We start from the raw sequence: 18450 nt of genomic DNA, 5'->3' as shown, positions 1-18450 counted from the left end.
ACAGGCATGGCCACGTTTGAGGTGTGGCCTTGAAACCAGTCATTCAGTGTCAACAGCATTCCCACTTGCCAGACACGACACAACAGTACTCTTGGTGTGCTGTCTTAGAATGCGGTCTTTAGCAATAATGGCAGGCCATTGTCCTCAATGAGAATTATATTTGTTAAGTACACATCTACATTTTTACATTCTCTTAAAAAAAAACATGGAACATGGAAAATGGCTTTTTAATTGTCTTCTGAGCATACGCTACAGACATATGGCAAGAGCTGCCTGTTAAATTCATAATTAGTTGGTGCCATAGCAACAGGGAGATACATTGTCTGGTCTGTGATGTATACCCATACTGTATATATGGAACACATTTCTAGGAGCAATTATTGTGTGCAGATGGGATAACCCAATTGAAGTATGGTTTGTGGATGAGTATTTCATCCATTTAAGATGTCCAGAGAGAGAGACTAATATGTTTTAATAATCACTAATCAGTTATTAAGCAATACATTCTTATACGGTTTTCTTATGTAGACAAAACAAATATGTTGGAGGGAAATGGGTGTGCAGAAGAGGAATGGTTAAGTATTTCTACATATTTTTAAGGGGGGGGGGGGGCATTAGCTATCTATCGTTTATTCTGCGGCTACTTCCACTCAGTAGGGTTCCAAGTAACCTTGCAAAGCTATCAGCAAATTGAAAAACTGAGAGCACCCTCTCAGAGGCTCTAGAGCAGCCTTCATCCTACGCAGTATGGCACCTGGTCCATTGACAGACCTTTAGATTGCTAAAGGTTTCCTGGTACTGTCATTGTTTGGTGTTGATGTGTTTGTACAAGGTTAGGCCTACTATTGTAACGTTCTTCACTACAGACGTAGTCCACCTGAGGCTTAGCTTACATAATGCTGGCTCTAAAGCAGGTGCCACAGGGGTAGTCTTTATTAATTGCCTCTTTTACTACAATAAATGTATAAGACTGTTGGTAGATTTCACAACAAAGACACATGGTACATAACGTTACAGTCTGCCAAGGCCAATACTTTACAAATTGAAGGCACTGGCGGTACTATTTTATGTGAGATGATCTACAAGTACATGTATTTGTACATGTATTTGAGAGTAACACAATTCAAGAGAGAAGCAACATACAGTCCATTTCGATAAGCCAAAGAAATGTAATTGATTATAAAGCTAACTGCAAACTGCAATTGTTGTTCTCATTTACATAAATGCACTCAGCTATTCGAAACTTGTGTGATGCTAAGTGAAATGGATGTGTTGTGCAAGTGAGCTAATGGTGAGGGCATTTTAATGTTGTTTATTGACAACATTTGCAACCGTGCCAAAAGCCATTGAGAGGTTGGGGGTTCCCTGTCTCATTCAAACTACTTAACTGACATTTCTTAATTTAAGCAAGCCAGAGACTGACCAATGTTTTTTACAGACACACTTACACTCAACAGAGATTTTAAGAATTTTCATACTTCTCTATGCTTGCTGTCTACACTACTGCCCTTTTTGCAGTTTGGAAGACATAGCAACCAGAACTGGCCAAGTCAAAAGTGACTGCAGCTGCCCCCTGGTGGTGGAAGTGAAACATACAGGAGCACAGCCCTCACAGCATAGCTGGAGGAGCCGTTTCAAACGCTTACTCACTGCTGCTCCAGTCACAGCGCTCATCACGGGGCTATTTTCAGGTCAGCGGCTGCCCGCAAATGGGTTTGTCAAGTTTACTGAAGCGAATGTGGCACACCTTGAAAATATCAAACCCCTCGCTGTCTTTCGAGGCAAGCTTTTGTAGGAGGACAGGTTTCCCTGCTCCATTGATTTGATTTTGGTGGTGCATCGGGCTTAGCCTCATCTCTGAGTGTAAAAGCAGTTGGTCAGATACTCAGATACATTCATTTAAGTCTAAGTTATGTGAGGGGCTTTAAAAACTGAAGCTCTTAACAGTTTGACGGTAGTCAATCCTCAATCCAAAATGATTCTTATTTATCTTATAGTGGTCCACACCTACACAGCATTTCCTAGAATAACACAACATATCATAAAGAGGTATAAGACAATGTTTGTGTTCTTGCTCCCTCTATTGTGCTCTTTACAAGACATACACATAATTACAGCCATGTTAGTAAACATGGGAGAACAAGACTGAGGACAAGCGTGACTCTCAGACTATCAGAAAGGGAGCGGCTCACAAGAGCTCTCAGAGGGAGGCTACACGCTACCCTTCCTGTCAGCCAACCAACAGTAATCAATACAGTAGATCTATCCTGGCTATCTCTGCCATCGACTGCACTATGGGAGGCAATATAAGGCAGCCATAATATTTCTCTCTTTGCCTACCCATTTCTTTCCCCTCCAAAGACTTCTATGGGTATACCCAAAGATCTATACATGTGCATTAAGGGAAAAGAGGCTGTAACTAACCATCCTTATTATTAACCCATGGTATTAACAGGGATTTTATCAGTGTTAACGGAGATACTATTAAGAGTTAAGAGTAACATCACAGTGAAGAGTAGTAATGGTTTTATTGAGTACAAGTTATTATTAAACAATGACTTGTGTGCTTTTCTGTAATCTCACAAACCCACCGGGACAAATCTGGGATCACCAAATTAACAGGTCCATTTCCTCTGAGTACAAAACACCTCATAATCACACCCTCACTTACAGAGATAAAGATATCTACAAGACAACCTGCACACTTTCGGAGAAGCGAAATGAGGTTATCAAAACATCCATCACAGTTACACACATTCATTAGAAAAAGAAATATATTTGTGGATGTGCGGTCTCATTTGCAAGACAATTTGCAAGACGGTGCTCTTCTGGACTGTGTGTGTGTGTGTGTGTGTGTGTGTGTGTGTGTGGAGAAGCTGTCAGACAGGTAGCCCTGGCAGTCGGAGGAGAAGCGCAGCCTTTCCCTGGGGCTGCTCTGTGCAGAATATCAATGCCCCCCCCACCTACCCACTCCCCCACCAGCAACCAGCACACCGCCCGGTTCTCAGTGGCTGGGCGTATCTTCGTCGTCATCGTCGCTCCAGTTCGCCGTGCCGTCCGTCCCAAAGTAGCGGTCCCCAAAGTCCCCTACGGGGAAAAAAAAGACAAGACGACAAGCTCATAATTCTGTGTTACATAAAGGTCAGTGCTGTGTCCGGTATTAGCTACTGATATGTGCAATTGACCTGTAGGTATTACGTAAGGGATAATGTATAGAACGCCGGTCATTATGGGGAAAATAAGTCCCGACAGGGCGAACCGGACCCCGACGCGCCAGCGGAGGGGTCTTGTTTCGCCCTGAAGGAACTTATTTTCCCATAATGACTGGAGTTCTATTCATTATCCCGCTTATTATACGGCTACTTGCCAAAACGAAAAAATAAACTCCACGATATGTCTCTTTACACTTAATTGTTACCGTTTCGTCGTGGCTTTTGCTGAGAAACAAACAGTTCGCAACACACACTGAACTTGATTCAAACATTCTTTAGAACACAGCTGATCAACCGTCTGCTTTCACTTTTGAATGAAGTTCCAATGCAAGAAGTGACCGGAATACTTGCGGAGTGATATGATCAGCAGCACAAAACCCGTTGCCATTGACAGCGGTAATTATATGTTTGCAGCGGTAATTACATGAATTTATTTTACCGTAGAACGTTGGGAAATCCCATTCAAGTCAATGGAGCGTTCTACTAGCATTGTGAAGAGCCGTATAATAAAGAGATTTGTCAGCACTGTACAGAAGACGCTATACGTTTTTTATTATGTACATGTACACAGTAGTTCAGTCATGCAACAGATGTAACATATTGAATTCCTATTGCCACTGGTAAATGACAGTCACAAGGCCAAGGTCATGTGCTCATGAGCACAGATGAAGAACAAAACTTCATTTTATTCTCCGACACACTACATTCTGTGAAATATATGTTTACAGGATACTGTACACAGTGTGCTGTGCATGTGTTTCAGAGAAACTGAAGAAAGACATCTTCTGTATTAATGTTTCAGAATGCATCACACTGAAAGACCTTGGGCTTGCATTCTTTAAAGTTTAAGATTTTACAAACAGCACTGATCAGAGACATGATTCTTTGAAAAACCTTTATCAACATTCATATTGGGAATGAACATCAAAGTAGTTTTCAGTTATAAATGACTCATTTAGCCAACGATAGGCTATTTTGTTTGGATGAAAGATGTTAAATTCAGAACCACTAACTGTTTATCTAAATGTGCACTGACCACATACTCCACCTGCTTTGGGGCAGGGTTGTTGACCCTTTGGACCACCGAACTCACCTATTCCTGGGATGACGTGGAGAAGGTCGTCTACGCTTTCGTCGACAGCGGTGGTGATGATTCTGACACGGGGGAAAGCGTAGGCCACTGAATGCACTCCCAGCTCCGCCATCAGTAGAGACACCAAGAGAATGTTCTCCTCCTGCACATCATGGTCCTGGAAACACACTACAGCCAGTTAGCACACGGCCTCAGAGGAGTGAAGCTACACACAGATACATGCCAGACCCCAGGGAGCTTGAGCTACTGCTCTGGAAGTCGAAGCATTTCAAAACATTTCAATTTTTTTTACTTCACTGGAGAGCAACAGACCCAACTCTTACAATAGTTCAGATTTAGTTTCTGTAATAACTCCCCTGAAATAATACATAACACATGACCATAGCATGATCAAACTAATTCTGAAGTCTGTACATGACCCTGGTATGAACCTAAACACAGTCAGTTGGAGATCCATTTTTATGGTTCTCAGTCAAAGGTTTTGGAGAAGCAAGTAAGTATTCTTGAGAATAGAATAAAATAGATAATTATGAGAATTATATTGTTATCATAGTGAATATTACATAATATGGAGTAAGACAAACAAGAGTAAAGACATACTATATACAAAACCGAGTGACAGTCTGTCAGTCACGTTTTGTGGGGACAGCTGTTGCCCCTCACTGGAGATCATTAAGGTCTGTAATGCATATAAAGCAGATGGGCGGTGGTGGCGTGACGCACCAGCAACACGCGCACAGCCATCATGGCAGCCGCTCCGGTGGACACCGTGCTGTCCATCAAGATCACGTGATCCTCACTGATGTCTTTGGGCAGGCGCAGGTAGTGCAGCTGGTGGAGAGAGAGGGAGAGAGAGAGAGAGAGAGAGAGGGACGGAGAGAAGAAGAGGATGGTGAAGAGGCTGTTACCATGGAGACTGAGAGAGGAAGAGGAAACCCTGGTCACCACAGAGATATGGTGAGAACTTGGAACTCCTGGTTACCATGGAGACCAAGTCGAAGGGGCAAGAAAGGCAGGAGAAGAGCAGTAGTTGAGGAAGACGATGAAATATCTCAAAAGTTTGTCACTGTTCATTACACAATCATTTAACTCAGTAAGAGCTGAGCAATATCTTATTCCCTACCCTTTTCACATTTGTTTTTATCACATGCTCAAGTTGCCACATTGAAGCCACCACACTAAAAGCAATTGCCTCTGTTCCAAGAAAACAGAACATGTTCCAAGAACAGAGCAATATTCTTCTGATTCAGTATTTCAGTGTTCTTCAGACCCACAAAGTAAACATTTAACTACATTTATGAAAAGCTGAGTTGTTATGACTACCTCCAAGCTAAAGCAATTTTCACCTGTGTCCTTCCAAACTGATACGTCCATCTGGCTGTATGTGCAGGATGTTTCCCCTGGTTAGTTACCTCTGGTTCCCCTGAGTCCAGGTTGGTCTGGATGAGGATCTTGCCGATGCGGACATCTTTACAGACTGCCCTCAGAGCAGGCTCCATGGTTTCCCCTGCCCGCAGAATGGACACGCCTGTTATCTGTGGAGTATGCATGAGTGTTAGGAGAGGGCATAACAACACACAGATTACAGTTTGTAGATAGAGGGTGTTATTGCCATCACGCCTGTTATCTATGGGTCATCATACGTGAGTGTTAGGAGATGACATGGCATACTATAAGGACAACACAACACACAGATTACAGTTTGTAGATGGAGGGTGTTGACACATTTGCTATTATGGGCCAGATATGGGCTAATGTCAGATGTCAGGACAATTTCAAATCCACTCGAGATAAATCCTGCATACAAAGGATTATCAGACATTGAAAAAAATGACAAAAATGGTGCAGATATACTAAAGAGAGAGAAAAACAAACAGAAAGAAATAGAGGAAAAAGAAAGAGAAAGAAAGACATAGAGAGAGAGAGAGAGAGAGAGAGAGAGAGAGAGAGAGAGAGAGTGCACATCATTAAGACCCACCCCTTTCCCGCTGAAGCTCCTCCCCTCATACTCCTGGCCCTGCGGCGTCTGCACAGTGGAAGGCTGCGGAAACAACCGAGCGCTTTACTATCTCATTAGCATCTCACTTTTATCAGTCTGACCATGCCGTAACACCGCAATAGAACATCAAGTACACTCAAAGCACATGACTCTGCATTTATCTGGCAAATTAATTAAAAACATGCATACCAAATGAACCCGGGTCAGCAGAACAATAGTAACGAGCCATTGGTTTTGAGGCTATAATTAGTATTGTGTGTGGTACAGCCAACTTTGATCTTCCTATAATAATAACACAGGACCTGGCCTATGGGTGTGAAGTATGAGACAATAGTGCGCTTGAGATATACACTTGAAATGTGCTATTTAAATACTATGTATACAGTACTGCACCACACAATCATGATTCATACAGGAGCACCTATACAGGCATTGATGAACATATGCACTGGTTACACACACACACACACACACACACACACACACACACACACACACACACACACACACGCACGCACGCACAGCTATCTTTCTATAACATACAGATATATATTAAGACACCGGTACACAAAAGCACACCTTAGATGGCAAGAAGGTCAAAGCATGCTCTATTAGAAGGCGCATCAGTCTTTTGGAGTAGAAGATAAACTCATCTCGACTGGTCTCCTTATTTCTGAAATTGAGAGAGAAAGAGAGAGAGAGAGAGAGAGAGAGAAAGAGAGAGAGAGCGTTCAGTTAGAGAATCTGCCTGGATCCATTCGGGACAGCATCATCATGACTGTAAAACCTAACACAGTATCTTCCCACTACTTGACATGCATCATGTATTATGGGATGGCATGGCTTGCCCTCACTGCAGCACCTGTTAGCCTTTGAGCAGGAGGCGGCCAGTGAGGTTACTAATAATACCATCCAAATTAGCATCCTGTCCTCCACAGTAAGGTCTGCTGTCACTGTTAGTGGGGGACAGGTAACTGGAACAACCCTAAGCTATGAGCAGGGATGGGCACAAATACATCAAAATGTATTTCCAAATAAAATACCAAATACCCACCTTCAAATGTATCAAAATAAGCTACAAAATACAGCAGCCAAAAAATGTATCAAAATAAAATAGTGTATTTTTGTATTTTCAAAATACTACAAAATACTTCTTTCTAAAAGCCTTTTTCGTCTATCCCTTCACTTGTACACTACCTGGAAAAACATCTGAAAGCAATCCTTCCATAATCAGTCAACAGATTAGATATGTGATGGAAAGTTTATGAGCGAACAGGACACTCGGCATGGCTTTTAGTATTTTGTGCTGCTCTGACAGTCCACTTTTATTGACTGTTAGTCTACTGTTTTTGAGTTTGGAGATGGACTGTTTAGCAGTGACAGGCTTTGAATGCCAACAATGTTGCACTTCCCAGCCAGTTGGTGTAATAGATTGCCCACTATGAATCTGTGACAATAACTCAAAGACAAATGGATGACTTATTTAGAAATTTAAACTAGGTAGCATTTTAACCTTTTAAGTTATTTAACACCATCACTACAACGCTTATGGTGAGTTTCATCACAGTTGAATAATTTTGTATACACTGAAACTGGTGTGTGCACAACCTCTATCAATGTAAATACAAAAAAAGTCAGGTTGTCACATTAATACCATCCAATCAGTTAAGCCAATTAGAAGCCAATAATTAAGACATTATCAATCATTTCCTATTTAAAATGTGCAAAATTGGAAATGTCCTTGTTTGAGGTATCTTGTCAAGATACCATAGCACTGAAATGTTTCACAGGTCAGAGAACATAGACACATTTAAAGTCTAGAAAAAAACTGTAAAACAGAAAAAAGAAAGGAAAATAGCAAACTCAAGTGTTGCAATATAAGCTTGTGAACTCAAGTCCTTGTGCTGTCCTTGTGTGAGCAAAGGAGTGTGTGTAACCTTAGCTAGTCGTGTCTCCTCAGTTGATGCCTTTAAGCACAACTAACTTCTCAAACAATGTTGCATTCAGACGATGCCTATGGGGCCTGTTAATCAGTCCAGCAAAGGAAAATAAACGCTCTACTGGAGCAGAGGGGCTTGACCATGCGAGGGTGCCACAGACAGACAGAGACAGAGATTTTGTGCTTTATAGATAGATAGATATCATCACAGTGTTTCAAGTATTTTGATACAAAAAATAGGCATTTTCATCATCTCAATAAAATACAAATTACAAAATGGTATTTTGTATTTGAAATACATATTTTAAATACATCTATTAGAAATTCTGCCCATCCCTGGCTATGAGGGTACACCACTTGGCCTCCTCTCTCACCTTCCCAGACTAATGCAATCAGTCTGCCACAGAGGCAAAACCGTACATGCATATAGCACACACACACACACACACACACACACACAGTATGGTAAATATGATATATACACTACAAACAACAATTAGTATTACATGCTCTATTGATATGTGATGTACTGTGCGCTACGGCTAGGCAGTGATTCAGAGTTAAAAGGGTTGAAGGGAGAGTGAGAGCAAGCTTGGTGGCAGAAAAGGTGAAGAAGTGACTGGAGAGAGACAGGGAGGTGCAGTCTGACCTGATGATGGTGTGCAGGCCTCGGACCTGTGGGGTGCTCTCCAGTACGCTGAGTGTCTGGGGCAAAGGCTGCGTCTGGGGGGCGGAGGCCAGGACAGCTCTGTTTGGGTGCGTGGTTTAGTGTGCATGATGGGTATGCGTGTTTGTGTGTGTGAGTGAGTGAGTGTGTGTATATTTTATATTAATTATCATGATTTTATCATCAGGGTATCAACATGTGTGTGCATGTGTGCATGTGTGTGTGTGTGTGTATGTGTGTGTGTGTGTGTGTGTGTGTGTGTGTGTGTGTGTGTGTGTGCGTGTGTGTGTGTGTGTGTGTGTGTGTGTGTGTGTGTGTGTGTGTGTGTGTGTGTATGTAAGAGAGAGAAAGAGAGAGAAAGAGATTGTGTGGGTGAATGAGTACATCAGTACATGTACGTCAGAGGGAGAAAAAACAAAAGCCATTAGAGACCAGCCCAGTCTTGCTATTATTCCAACTTCACTGAAAACACTTTACAAAAGTTCTGAAAAACAAAAATATGAAGAGAAGGAACAGGGAACAATCTGCCACGGGAACACAATGACTCTCCCGGAGACAGATCTGAAGCCTGAGATTTTAATGAGGCTACAAACGTCTGCTACCATGTGCCTGACAGCAGACACTTGGGGGCAAAACATAGACACTTGTGCTGTCTCAGTCTCACTAATATCTCACTAATGTCTCATTGCCAAAGTTATACTCTAAACAAGTTCTACTGGTGGATTTCCACAGGAAGGTCAGGGGCAGACTGTCTTTTTATAAATAGCAGCCGCTACAAACATCGAGCAACAGGAGACGAGCAACACTGCACAACTGCTGCAATTAGGTCATCTCAGGCAGAAGAGCCTCTCTTAAAACCTAAGGGTTGACAGTTATGGCCTCCAAATATTTCAACAACAGCATCTCAAAAACACTTGCCAGTACAATTCTCTCTTTGATGGGGACTGCTGTGTTGGCTGACTTTCTGCAAGTGTCTTTAAGGTTTCTTTACCTTACCTCAGTCCACTCGGATGCATCTGATGTGAACTGACTATGATTTACTGACTACTAGTGCTAAATGGGAGTGTGTTTATGTTCATACTCTGGAATATTTTCCTGTCATAAAACTGCTGCAAAAGCCAAATGATTGCATGAGCACAGTACTGTGTGTGTTCCACAGGTAAACGGGCCCACAGATGAGTTGTGTTGATATAACTGGAGGCACATGGGAGGGGAGACAAGATAACACAGAGGAAAGAGAGAGAGAGAGAGAGAGAGAGAGAGAGGAGGGAAGGATGGAGGGATGGAAGGGAGGGTCTACTCTACCTGACACTGAGTTCACGCTGCATTAAGAGCAGGAGAGAAAACAAAGAAAAGAGAGAGAGAGGGAGAGTGAGAAAGGACTGGATAAAAAATGAGCAAAAGACAAAATGTCTAGCTGTTAGATATGATGCAGTACAAATGTATCTGTGCTGTGCGTGTGTGTGTGCTTGTGTGTATGTTATGTTTAGTGAAGTGCCTATGGCTCCTCAGTGTTTTCCCATGATGCTCCCTGCTCACCTCCTCCAGTTGACTTTGAACATGCTGGACTATCAGGTCTATGGCCACCATGTTTCCCCCACCTGATCATGTGCATAGTTTGGGTGTTTTTTTAGGGAGGGGGGCAGTACAGAATATATAAGAGTATGCATTAGAAATGTTGACTTATAAGTAATAATAAGTAGTGCAGTAGGAAGTAAAGAAAAATAAATAACAGACATAAACAAGCACAGGGAAATAAACAACCAAAGAATAGATGACCAAGTTGACAGTATCAATCCAAAAGAACTAAAGATAATTAATGATAGCTTGTGACAGTGATATTAGTCCAAAAGAACTAAAGATAATTAATTATATCTTGCCCATAAGTGCCCAAACAATAGCGCATAACCATCAGTGGAGAGACTTACCGCGTGGCACAACAATGTCTGCCAATCTCATGGTGGGCTCAATATACTGTTCAAAGGCTGGCTTTACAAACTTATTGTACTGCTTGAGGACACCTTCAATGTCCCGTCCACGCTCCGTGATGTCTCTCCTGAGCCTCCGTACCAGACGGATGTCCGAGTCTGTGTCCACAAAGATCTTCATGTCCAGGAGCTGCAAACAGCAAGACACCAAGTGACGCTCGGATCCGCTTAGACAACACGCTAAAAAACTGAGCTGCTAGCTGCATCTGCTATTAGACCACGGGGGAAAAAAGAGTAGCCATGCAATCCTCCCCTCTCCTATCTCCAGAGTTTCATTTTCTTCAATATCCCCAGCCTTTCTCTTCCTATTCGCCTTATCTGTCTCTTTCGCCTAGTCTAATTTCTTTAGAGATGCACAGAAGCTTCACCAGGCAGCTATCTCAATAGCACCAGCCATAGGGCACATGCAGAAGAAGAAGAGCCTAAATCGAAAATGTTTCAAAAGGTCTCTCACCTGCAAAAGCTCCTTATCAGCAAAGGACATGATTCCCTCAAAGATGATGACACTGGCACCATAGAGGTTTTTCTGAAAGACCAAATGAAGAGAGAATTATCCACAGTATCCAACTCAAAATGTCAAGCCTAAGCTGACTAGAAATGAAGGGGGTTGTGGAAATTTACATTACAGAAATAAAGTGAGGTGAGCTTTGTGGTTTATTAACAGAAGCAAACCTTTGCTCTGACTCTGACAAGAAACCTGGACAACAATTGGCACTCGATCGGACATAACATTGAAATAGCTTTATTATAAAAACTTGAAGTTTGAATAAGCATAGTATAAGCCAAAAAGGGGCTTCTTGGTGAATTCATGATAACTCTCAGATGTATGAGTTTATGAGCTTTATTCATGTAAGTACATGGTAGTAATGGCCTTGATGGATTAGATTTGCCTAAGCTGCTGCTGTAGTTGCAGCGGCCGCCAACCTGGAGCCTCTGCTAACAGCCTCTGCTATTGCTGCTGCATACACACAACACAACTAAATGGACAGGACTGTAAACTGTACATGCATGTGTGCTGAACTTATTAATTCCAGAGGTAATTCTGTCCTTGGTTGAACACATACTTATACACACATACACCTACTAACAGAGCAGTGCAATAGATCATTGGGTTAAAAGCTCTTTAAAAAAGAAGAAGATAAAAATGGTTTCATAGCAATTTAAACGGGTCATAAAAATGATTTCTAATTTGATCATAATGATCATAATTTCTGTCTCTCGAAATCAGATCAAGCCCATTTTAGCATTTAACATGTCATGACTTTCACTTTAGCTCTTAACACAAATATAAAAGTAATGATAAAAATATTAAACCAAATGGGAAATATTAGAATAAACCAATTACTGAATCTGAACACTCAATAAATGTATCATTTTCCATTATATGCTCACTGATTTCATAACTGTTAGAACTTACTGACTTACTTATTTTACTTGAAAACACACTATTAGTACTATTCTACTGTCTTAAAATCAATATGTGCTGCCATGCCATTTTAACTAATACAGCACTCACCCAGTCTTTGTGGCGGCTGTGGGTGGTAAAGTCATACACAGGGATCTTCACGCTCTTTCCCTGCTTGAGTTTCCTCAGCGTGGCCACCAGCAGCTCAAAGTCAAATGCCCCGGGGTGGTCGAAGTTATAGTCATTACTGGCCGCCAGCACCTGCTCCTCTGCTGTCAGCACCTGTGGGAGGGGCAAACATGAAACACCTCAAAACTTTAACGCCACAGCACGTCGCTGTCCACGTCATTGTGACGGGAAGAATATATTAAATTGAAAATCCTAAAAAGAGTGAACAATAAAAAGTGATCAAAAGGTCTTTAATGTACTATGGAGTATAGTAAAGACCTATTTCAGCACAGTGGAGTAGGCTACCTTTATACCTTTATATCAGTGAAATATGTTTTTTGGTTATTTTGGCATTCCGAAAATGTGTTATAATTTGCTTGTATGTGTGTAAACATGGGGAAGCATTCTGTCTTTCGGTCAGAAACGCACAGACGGAGTCGTCAATGACGACTACTACATGAGATCAACAACATCTGCTCTAAAAATCTCTCCTTCATGGAAGTGAAGCTCCTCTTTTGTGTGTTTTGATGATGAGTGCTACACATTATAGAATCTAGTGCGGAGTAACGTTACGTCAAATAGATTTGTTTTTTATTTCGTATCTTTGCGTAACCTTGTCTTTGTTCCTGTCTTTCCAACACTAGTGAACATCAGTAGGGAATGAGAATTGCTTTCTGTGTGGTGAGCTTTGCACAGGGCGCTATTTAACGCCATGCTCTCTAGTATACTATAAACAGACAGGAAGTGAGGCAGAGATTACCTGGCCCTGTTCAGAAACAACTGACCCAGATGATTAGGCAACGGACACACAGGACACAGGCATTCACAGATTAGTGCACATTCATGCACACACCCACACACACATACCACACACACACATACGCACAGCACACACACACACACACACACACACACACACACACGCACACGCACACACGCGCGCGCACACGCACACACACACACAGAGACAGACCTTGTAAAAGGAGTCCATAGACAGCAGTACTACCCAGGGTACATCCAGAGCTTCTATGATCTTGTTGGCCACTGTGGTCTTCCCTGAAGCACTGCCGCCACACAGCCCTAAGGTACGCACAGCACAGAAGCAGAACACTAAGGGCTGCAGTCGAACAACTTCATAAAAACACAAACTCAAACAGAAATGCCTTTATACTGTGCAGCAGTGAAAAGAAAACACACCGTCTAACATATCCCAGGTAAGCTCCCCAAGCCTTTTTATGTAGTCATTCTTTTGCATGGGCTTTGTCTATTTATCATCTTAATTGAGGATTACACAGTGATCTTATGATACAAATAAACTGTTTCACAACATGTGGTGTATAAAAGTGGTGTATACTGTTTGCTTTCAAGACACCTCCACAGATGGCAGACCTGCTCTCTGTACAGAAATGAGAGGGAGAGCACTGTGTGGGAGTCACCCAGCGACTCATGTTAACCCTCTCAAATTGCTAAACAAAACAAAGCTTGGGTAGGAAAAGAACCAGACTGGAGTTCAACCTTCTGAGAACCCCAACACCCCTGTGGTTGAGGCACCGCACATCAAAGACCTGCTAGGAACGACGCTGGCAATATTCAGCTGTTACACCAGCATTCCATAGTCCCACTACATGGCGCCAGGCATGCTATGCCTCAGGACATACTGTTGTTAGTACAAGTTATGATATCAATATATCAACATATTTATATTTTTTCAAGTGCAAAATACTTTTTGTGTGAACATTTTGTGCCTACGTGCAGGTGTACTGGTGCTGTGTCTCGCGCCAACAATGACAAAAAAAACAAAACAATAACGTTCAGGAGCATTAGTGCACATGGCATGTGTGTAGGACGGAGGGGAGGGGACATATACTGGCCGTACCGATGACGAAGGCATCTTTGGACTGGGCTCCGTGCTCGTTGTACCATGGGGGCCGTCCGGCGGTGTAGATGGTGCGTGTGCCAGTGCGGAGGAGTGGTGGCTCCGACTTACTCAGAGATGTGCTTTTTCTGCGGGGGGCGCTGCTTACAGTGGGCAGGAGCCGGTCCAGAGAGTCCTCGCCACTGCCACTGAGACGCAACACAAAATAAAAAACAAACAAACTGATCGCAACACTTCACTAGTCATGTGTCAAGAGGAAAGAGCGCACAGACTCTGATTCCAGTATACTTCAAACCCATGCTCTAGTCTACTGAATCCACATGCCACCTTCGGTATACAGTATTTAATGATTGAATAATGGGCCCATTTCTGCAGTGATTTAAAATGATCATGCTATATGCTCACAGCTGATTCAGACATTTAACCTGCACCCTCTTCTATTAGTCAGAAACAAACCAGTCCAATTCCTATCAAAAAGTACATATCATCTAGCTTTTAGTGATTCACATGCACATTGCACACTCAAGCACTTGAACATTTCATGATGCATCTCTTGCATAGCCTGCATCAGCATTGAACCACAATCTATAAATATAAAAGAGTTCCTGAAGTGGGTATGTCAATAGGCATGGAAAGCAGATGGGTAAGGTATATGATACATAATTCATACAAACATACATATCCCAGGGGATCACCCCTGCAGAAAAGGTCCTCCCACAGAGAATCAATCAAGACAGACAGCTCAAGTCTCCTTATTGGCCGGTGGACGGCATCCAAAAGATGTGCATGAGCTGAAGTGCTCGTCTGGCAAGAGAGCAAACCCTAAGTCAGTTTAAATCAGGGCCTTCTTTTAGCTGCCACTCTCTCTTTGTGACACCCTGCTTTATTTACCGCTCTTCTCATTTAGCTCTTATGCCTAGGCCTCAGAGAACACATTTGGAGGCATGGTGGAGCACACACAAAAACAGAAAGTTCCTCGGTTCCCTCTGATGTAAGTGTTCACTCAAAAGCTGGGGATAATCACACAGTTCTTGGATGAATTAAAGACCAAACATTGCCCCGAGTACACAGCAAATAATAAGTTTCAACTTCTTCATGAAAAGACACAAGAACTTCAATGAGGCCATCTGATCCTTTTGGATAGAATACATTCCACTTTAAAATCTTTATTCTTTAAAATCACTTTCATCAAGATTCTGGTCTCGCTTGATCTCAATCTTCCCTTTTGTTATGAAAGGTACTAAGTACACTTTGACTACAAAATGGCCAAAAGGTAGAACAAAGCTAAATAATGTGTAGACTTCTTCAACAAATCATTGACATTCACATACCCTCCATCAGAGCGCAGTGCCCAGCAACCAGATATCCTGGCGCCAGTGTAGCCTGGCAGGGTAGTCATATCTGCCCCCGAGTACGGCTGCCGACAGCTTTCCATCTACGACACGTGGCTGTCCAAATGAGCAAAATATCCTCAACAGACCGCTCCAGCAGATCTCTCTTCCCACACCAAGTACAAACAAGAAGCCTGTCCAAAGTAGCACTGTTGCCAAGACGCGAAAAAAAAGTACTGCCATATACTGACCAGCAGGAAGGAACGCACAAAAAAAACTTTGTCTTTCTGCCCTGAATCTGTCTGACATTTCACCTCAGACACAGACACTTCTGGTCTTTCCTCATTTCTCTGTCTCTCTCTGTCTCTCTCTCTCTCTCTCTCTCTCTCTCTCTCTCTCTCTCTCTGCAATAGTAAGCTCCAGGTTCCACTCCTGCAGTCTTGTTTCCTTTCTCCTCTAATTCCCCACCTGCCCGAGGAGCCTGTGGGAAAGCGAAAGGGCTTAGAGGGGATCGGTGGCAGGTGATACGTGTTAGGCTGGTATAAATAACAACATAAACACCCGTCAGGCATCAGTCAAAGAACATCTCCTGCTGATCCTCTGCATGTGGGGTGTGTGTTTGTGTGTGTTAGCATGTGTTAAGTCTGAGTAAGAGTAAGAGAGTTAGAGTGAAGAGAGAAGAGATCGTCAGTCAGAATATATTGTTGACTGTTTTTTTTTTTAGTCTGAAGAAAAATATATAAGCCAAGGCCTATTATCTGAAGCTTATTTCAAACAGTATGTCAGAGGTTTAAACATCAATATGCCAGAGTTTTCTGTGCTATTTCCCTACTAACATCAATACCTGAAAATTGTTGTTATGTAGCAGATCTACTGTGTCAGTCTCTATGCACTATATCCTGACAAGAGGAACAAAAATGAGGTAGATGTGCTCAAATTTGTTGAATTATACTGTAGAGGATTACAGCCTTTTGATACATTTGCTTTTCAGGAAAACAAAAACATCTTGAAATTCCATGAACATGGACATTTGTCATGTTGGAGTATGCTGTTGTCAATAAAACCTGTGCTCTGTCAGCTGTGACCAGTTTAGTCAAAGTCCTTTTAGGCAAGTCCCTCTACTCGGCAGCCATAGTGCAACGCTTTTGGGACACTTATCGGGCATCTATTTCGGCAGAAATGTGCATGCGCAAGGCTTCACGACACCAATCTTGCTCCAGCGGCGAGATCACAACACCTGATTGCCACAATGTCTTCACAACACACCACATGATTGGCTCAATATATTCACGTGTCGACGTTTTGCTGCGGAAGGGCTGGGATATGTGAAGATAAACATTTCTTATTGGCCATATTGGCGTTACAAAGTAACCCCATGTTTTTCTATTGAGGATTTTTTGAGTGCTGTGTCTCTTCATTAGAAAGTCTCTGGTTTAGTTGCCTCTCCTACATGACTCTCCCCTATCACCTATGAGAGGGGACTCATATGGCCACAGCCTGCCCTCTAGTGGAACATTTTGTAACACACACTAAAAATTAAGTTTGGGTGAGTTGGGACCAGGTATTTAGGTCAGTCACTGCAGGATAACAAAAGGGTACCACTGATCCAAGACCAGCACTAAATGTAGGCCTACAGTAGGTCAGCTGATCAGGGCCAAATGGAAGTCAAACAGTCTGATTGTGAAGTCAGACATAAAACATGGGATAAAAAAGAAATATGGATAACATCTAAACGAACCACTTATGGCATTATTATGATAGACAGAAAAGCACCGATTGCAGTCCGAAGAGAAAGAGATATGCCCACAAAAACTATCCATCCTAAACTATTTTAGTCAGAATATAGCCTACTTGAACTGAGCATTATATTTCAACAACAGGCTTCCTCAGCATGGGATGTAGAGGTATATTTATCACCTGCAGTTGTTCTGGACCTTAAGGTCAGACATAGCTGAGCTGGCCATTACTCTAATCCTATTATGCGTGTGGCTGCCTACTACTAAAGATGTTCTCCCTCGAACTAATAGTGTTTCACGTTTAAAATAAAACCACATTACATGTTAAACTGGCATTATGCAAGAGGCAGATTTTCTCTGGTGTACCCAATGAGGTGCAGACGGACAGGATGGCACTGCAATAGGACAAAAATCAGTCATGCGCATTCATAGTTCCATAGTATCAAACCCTTCACCTACTTTTTGAAAAATAAGCTGCATTGTTATGGTCTAGGCTACAGAAAAAATAACTACTATCGTTGGAATTCAGATTTCACAAACTCCTCGATTAATCCAGGAATTATTGGTGTAATAGTTTTGCAGAATTAACGCGCTGTTTCAACCGATGACTCACTCACGGAGCATCGTCAAAATCTTGCCACCGGCCAGAGTGGCGAACACAAACAGCTTTAATGTCTGCTTTAATGTAAGAGTAAATTAATTGCTCCCTATGAACAACTTTGAATACCTGTCTGACAAAGAGGAGCCTTTCTTCCCACACTCCATCAGCGGGATGCGACATTCCCTGTAAATCTCCGACATCGCCATGAACATTTCTGACAATCAGCTGGCCGCGGTGCTCCAAATGCTTTCTGGGAAATGTAGGCTAGTTCATTCAACGGCAGGGACAACCTAGGCTATCTCGATTGTAAATGATCATTACCATTCGATTATGAAAGCAGCTCCAAACCCTGTCGGTTTTATGCTTCTATTAGCGCACAGAAAATTACCCACTTTTATAATAACAATATCTCATCTTCCTTGGTTTTGTTGTTTA

At 42.3% G+C, this 18450-nt stretch overlaps 1 protein-coding gene across 4 annotated transcripts; it reads right to left on the bottom strand.

Annotated features, from left to right (window-relative positions):
* Window positions 1-2509: 2509 nt before the first annotated feature.
* On the bottom strand, window positions 2510-18373 carry uckl1a (uridine-cytidine kinase 1-like 1a). 4 transcript variants are annotated; one of them, XM_048242404.1, is made up of 15 exons: window positions 18142-18373; window positions 14348-14535; window positions 13445-13551; window positions 12415-12585; window positions 11353-11424; window positions 10839-11028; window positions 10450-10511; window positions 10216-10232; window positions 8893-8991; window positions 6884-6977; window positions 6284-6346; window positions 5652-5840; window positions 5029-5136; window positions 4306-4462; window positions 2510-3087 (listed from the first exon to the last, which is right to left on the bottom strand). In XM_048242404.1, the coding sequence occupies exons 1-15, from the start codon at window positions 18225-18227 to the stop codon at window positions 3005-3007; spliced, it is 1686 nt and encodes a 561-aa protein (XP_048098361.1). In that variant the 5' UTR covers window positions 18228-18373; the 3' UTR covers window positions 2510-3004. The 4 variants fall into 4 exon arrangements, with proteins under 4 accessions (XP_048098361.1, XP_048098363.1, XP_048098360.1 ...); XM_048242406.1 differs by having other exon boundaries at window positions 5718-5840; window positions 18142-18352; XM_048242403.1 differs by lacking the exon at window positions 18142-18373 and adding an exon at window positions 15679-16121.
* Window positions 18374-18450: the final 77 nt, after the last annotated feature.

The sequence above is a fragment of the Alosa alosa genome, chromosome 4 (genome assembly GCF_017589495.1).
Source record: "Alosa alosa isolate M-15738 ecotype Scorff River chromosome 4, AALO_Geno_1.1, whole genome shotgun sequence".
Taxonomy (NCBI): Eukaryota; Metazoa; Chordata; class Actinopteri; order Clupeiformes; family Clupeidae; genus Alosa; species Alosa alosa.
Note: the sequence above shows the minus strand (reverse complement) of the source record. Positions and strands in the feature narration are given on the sequence as shown.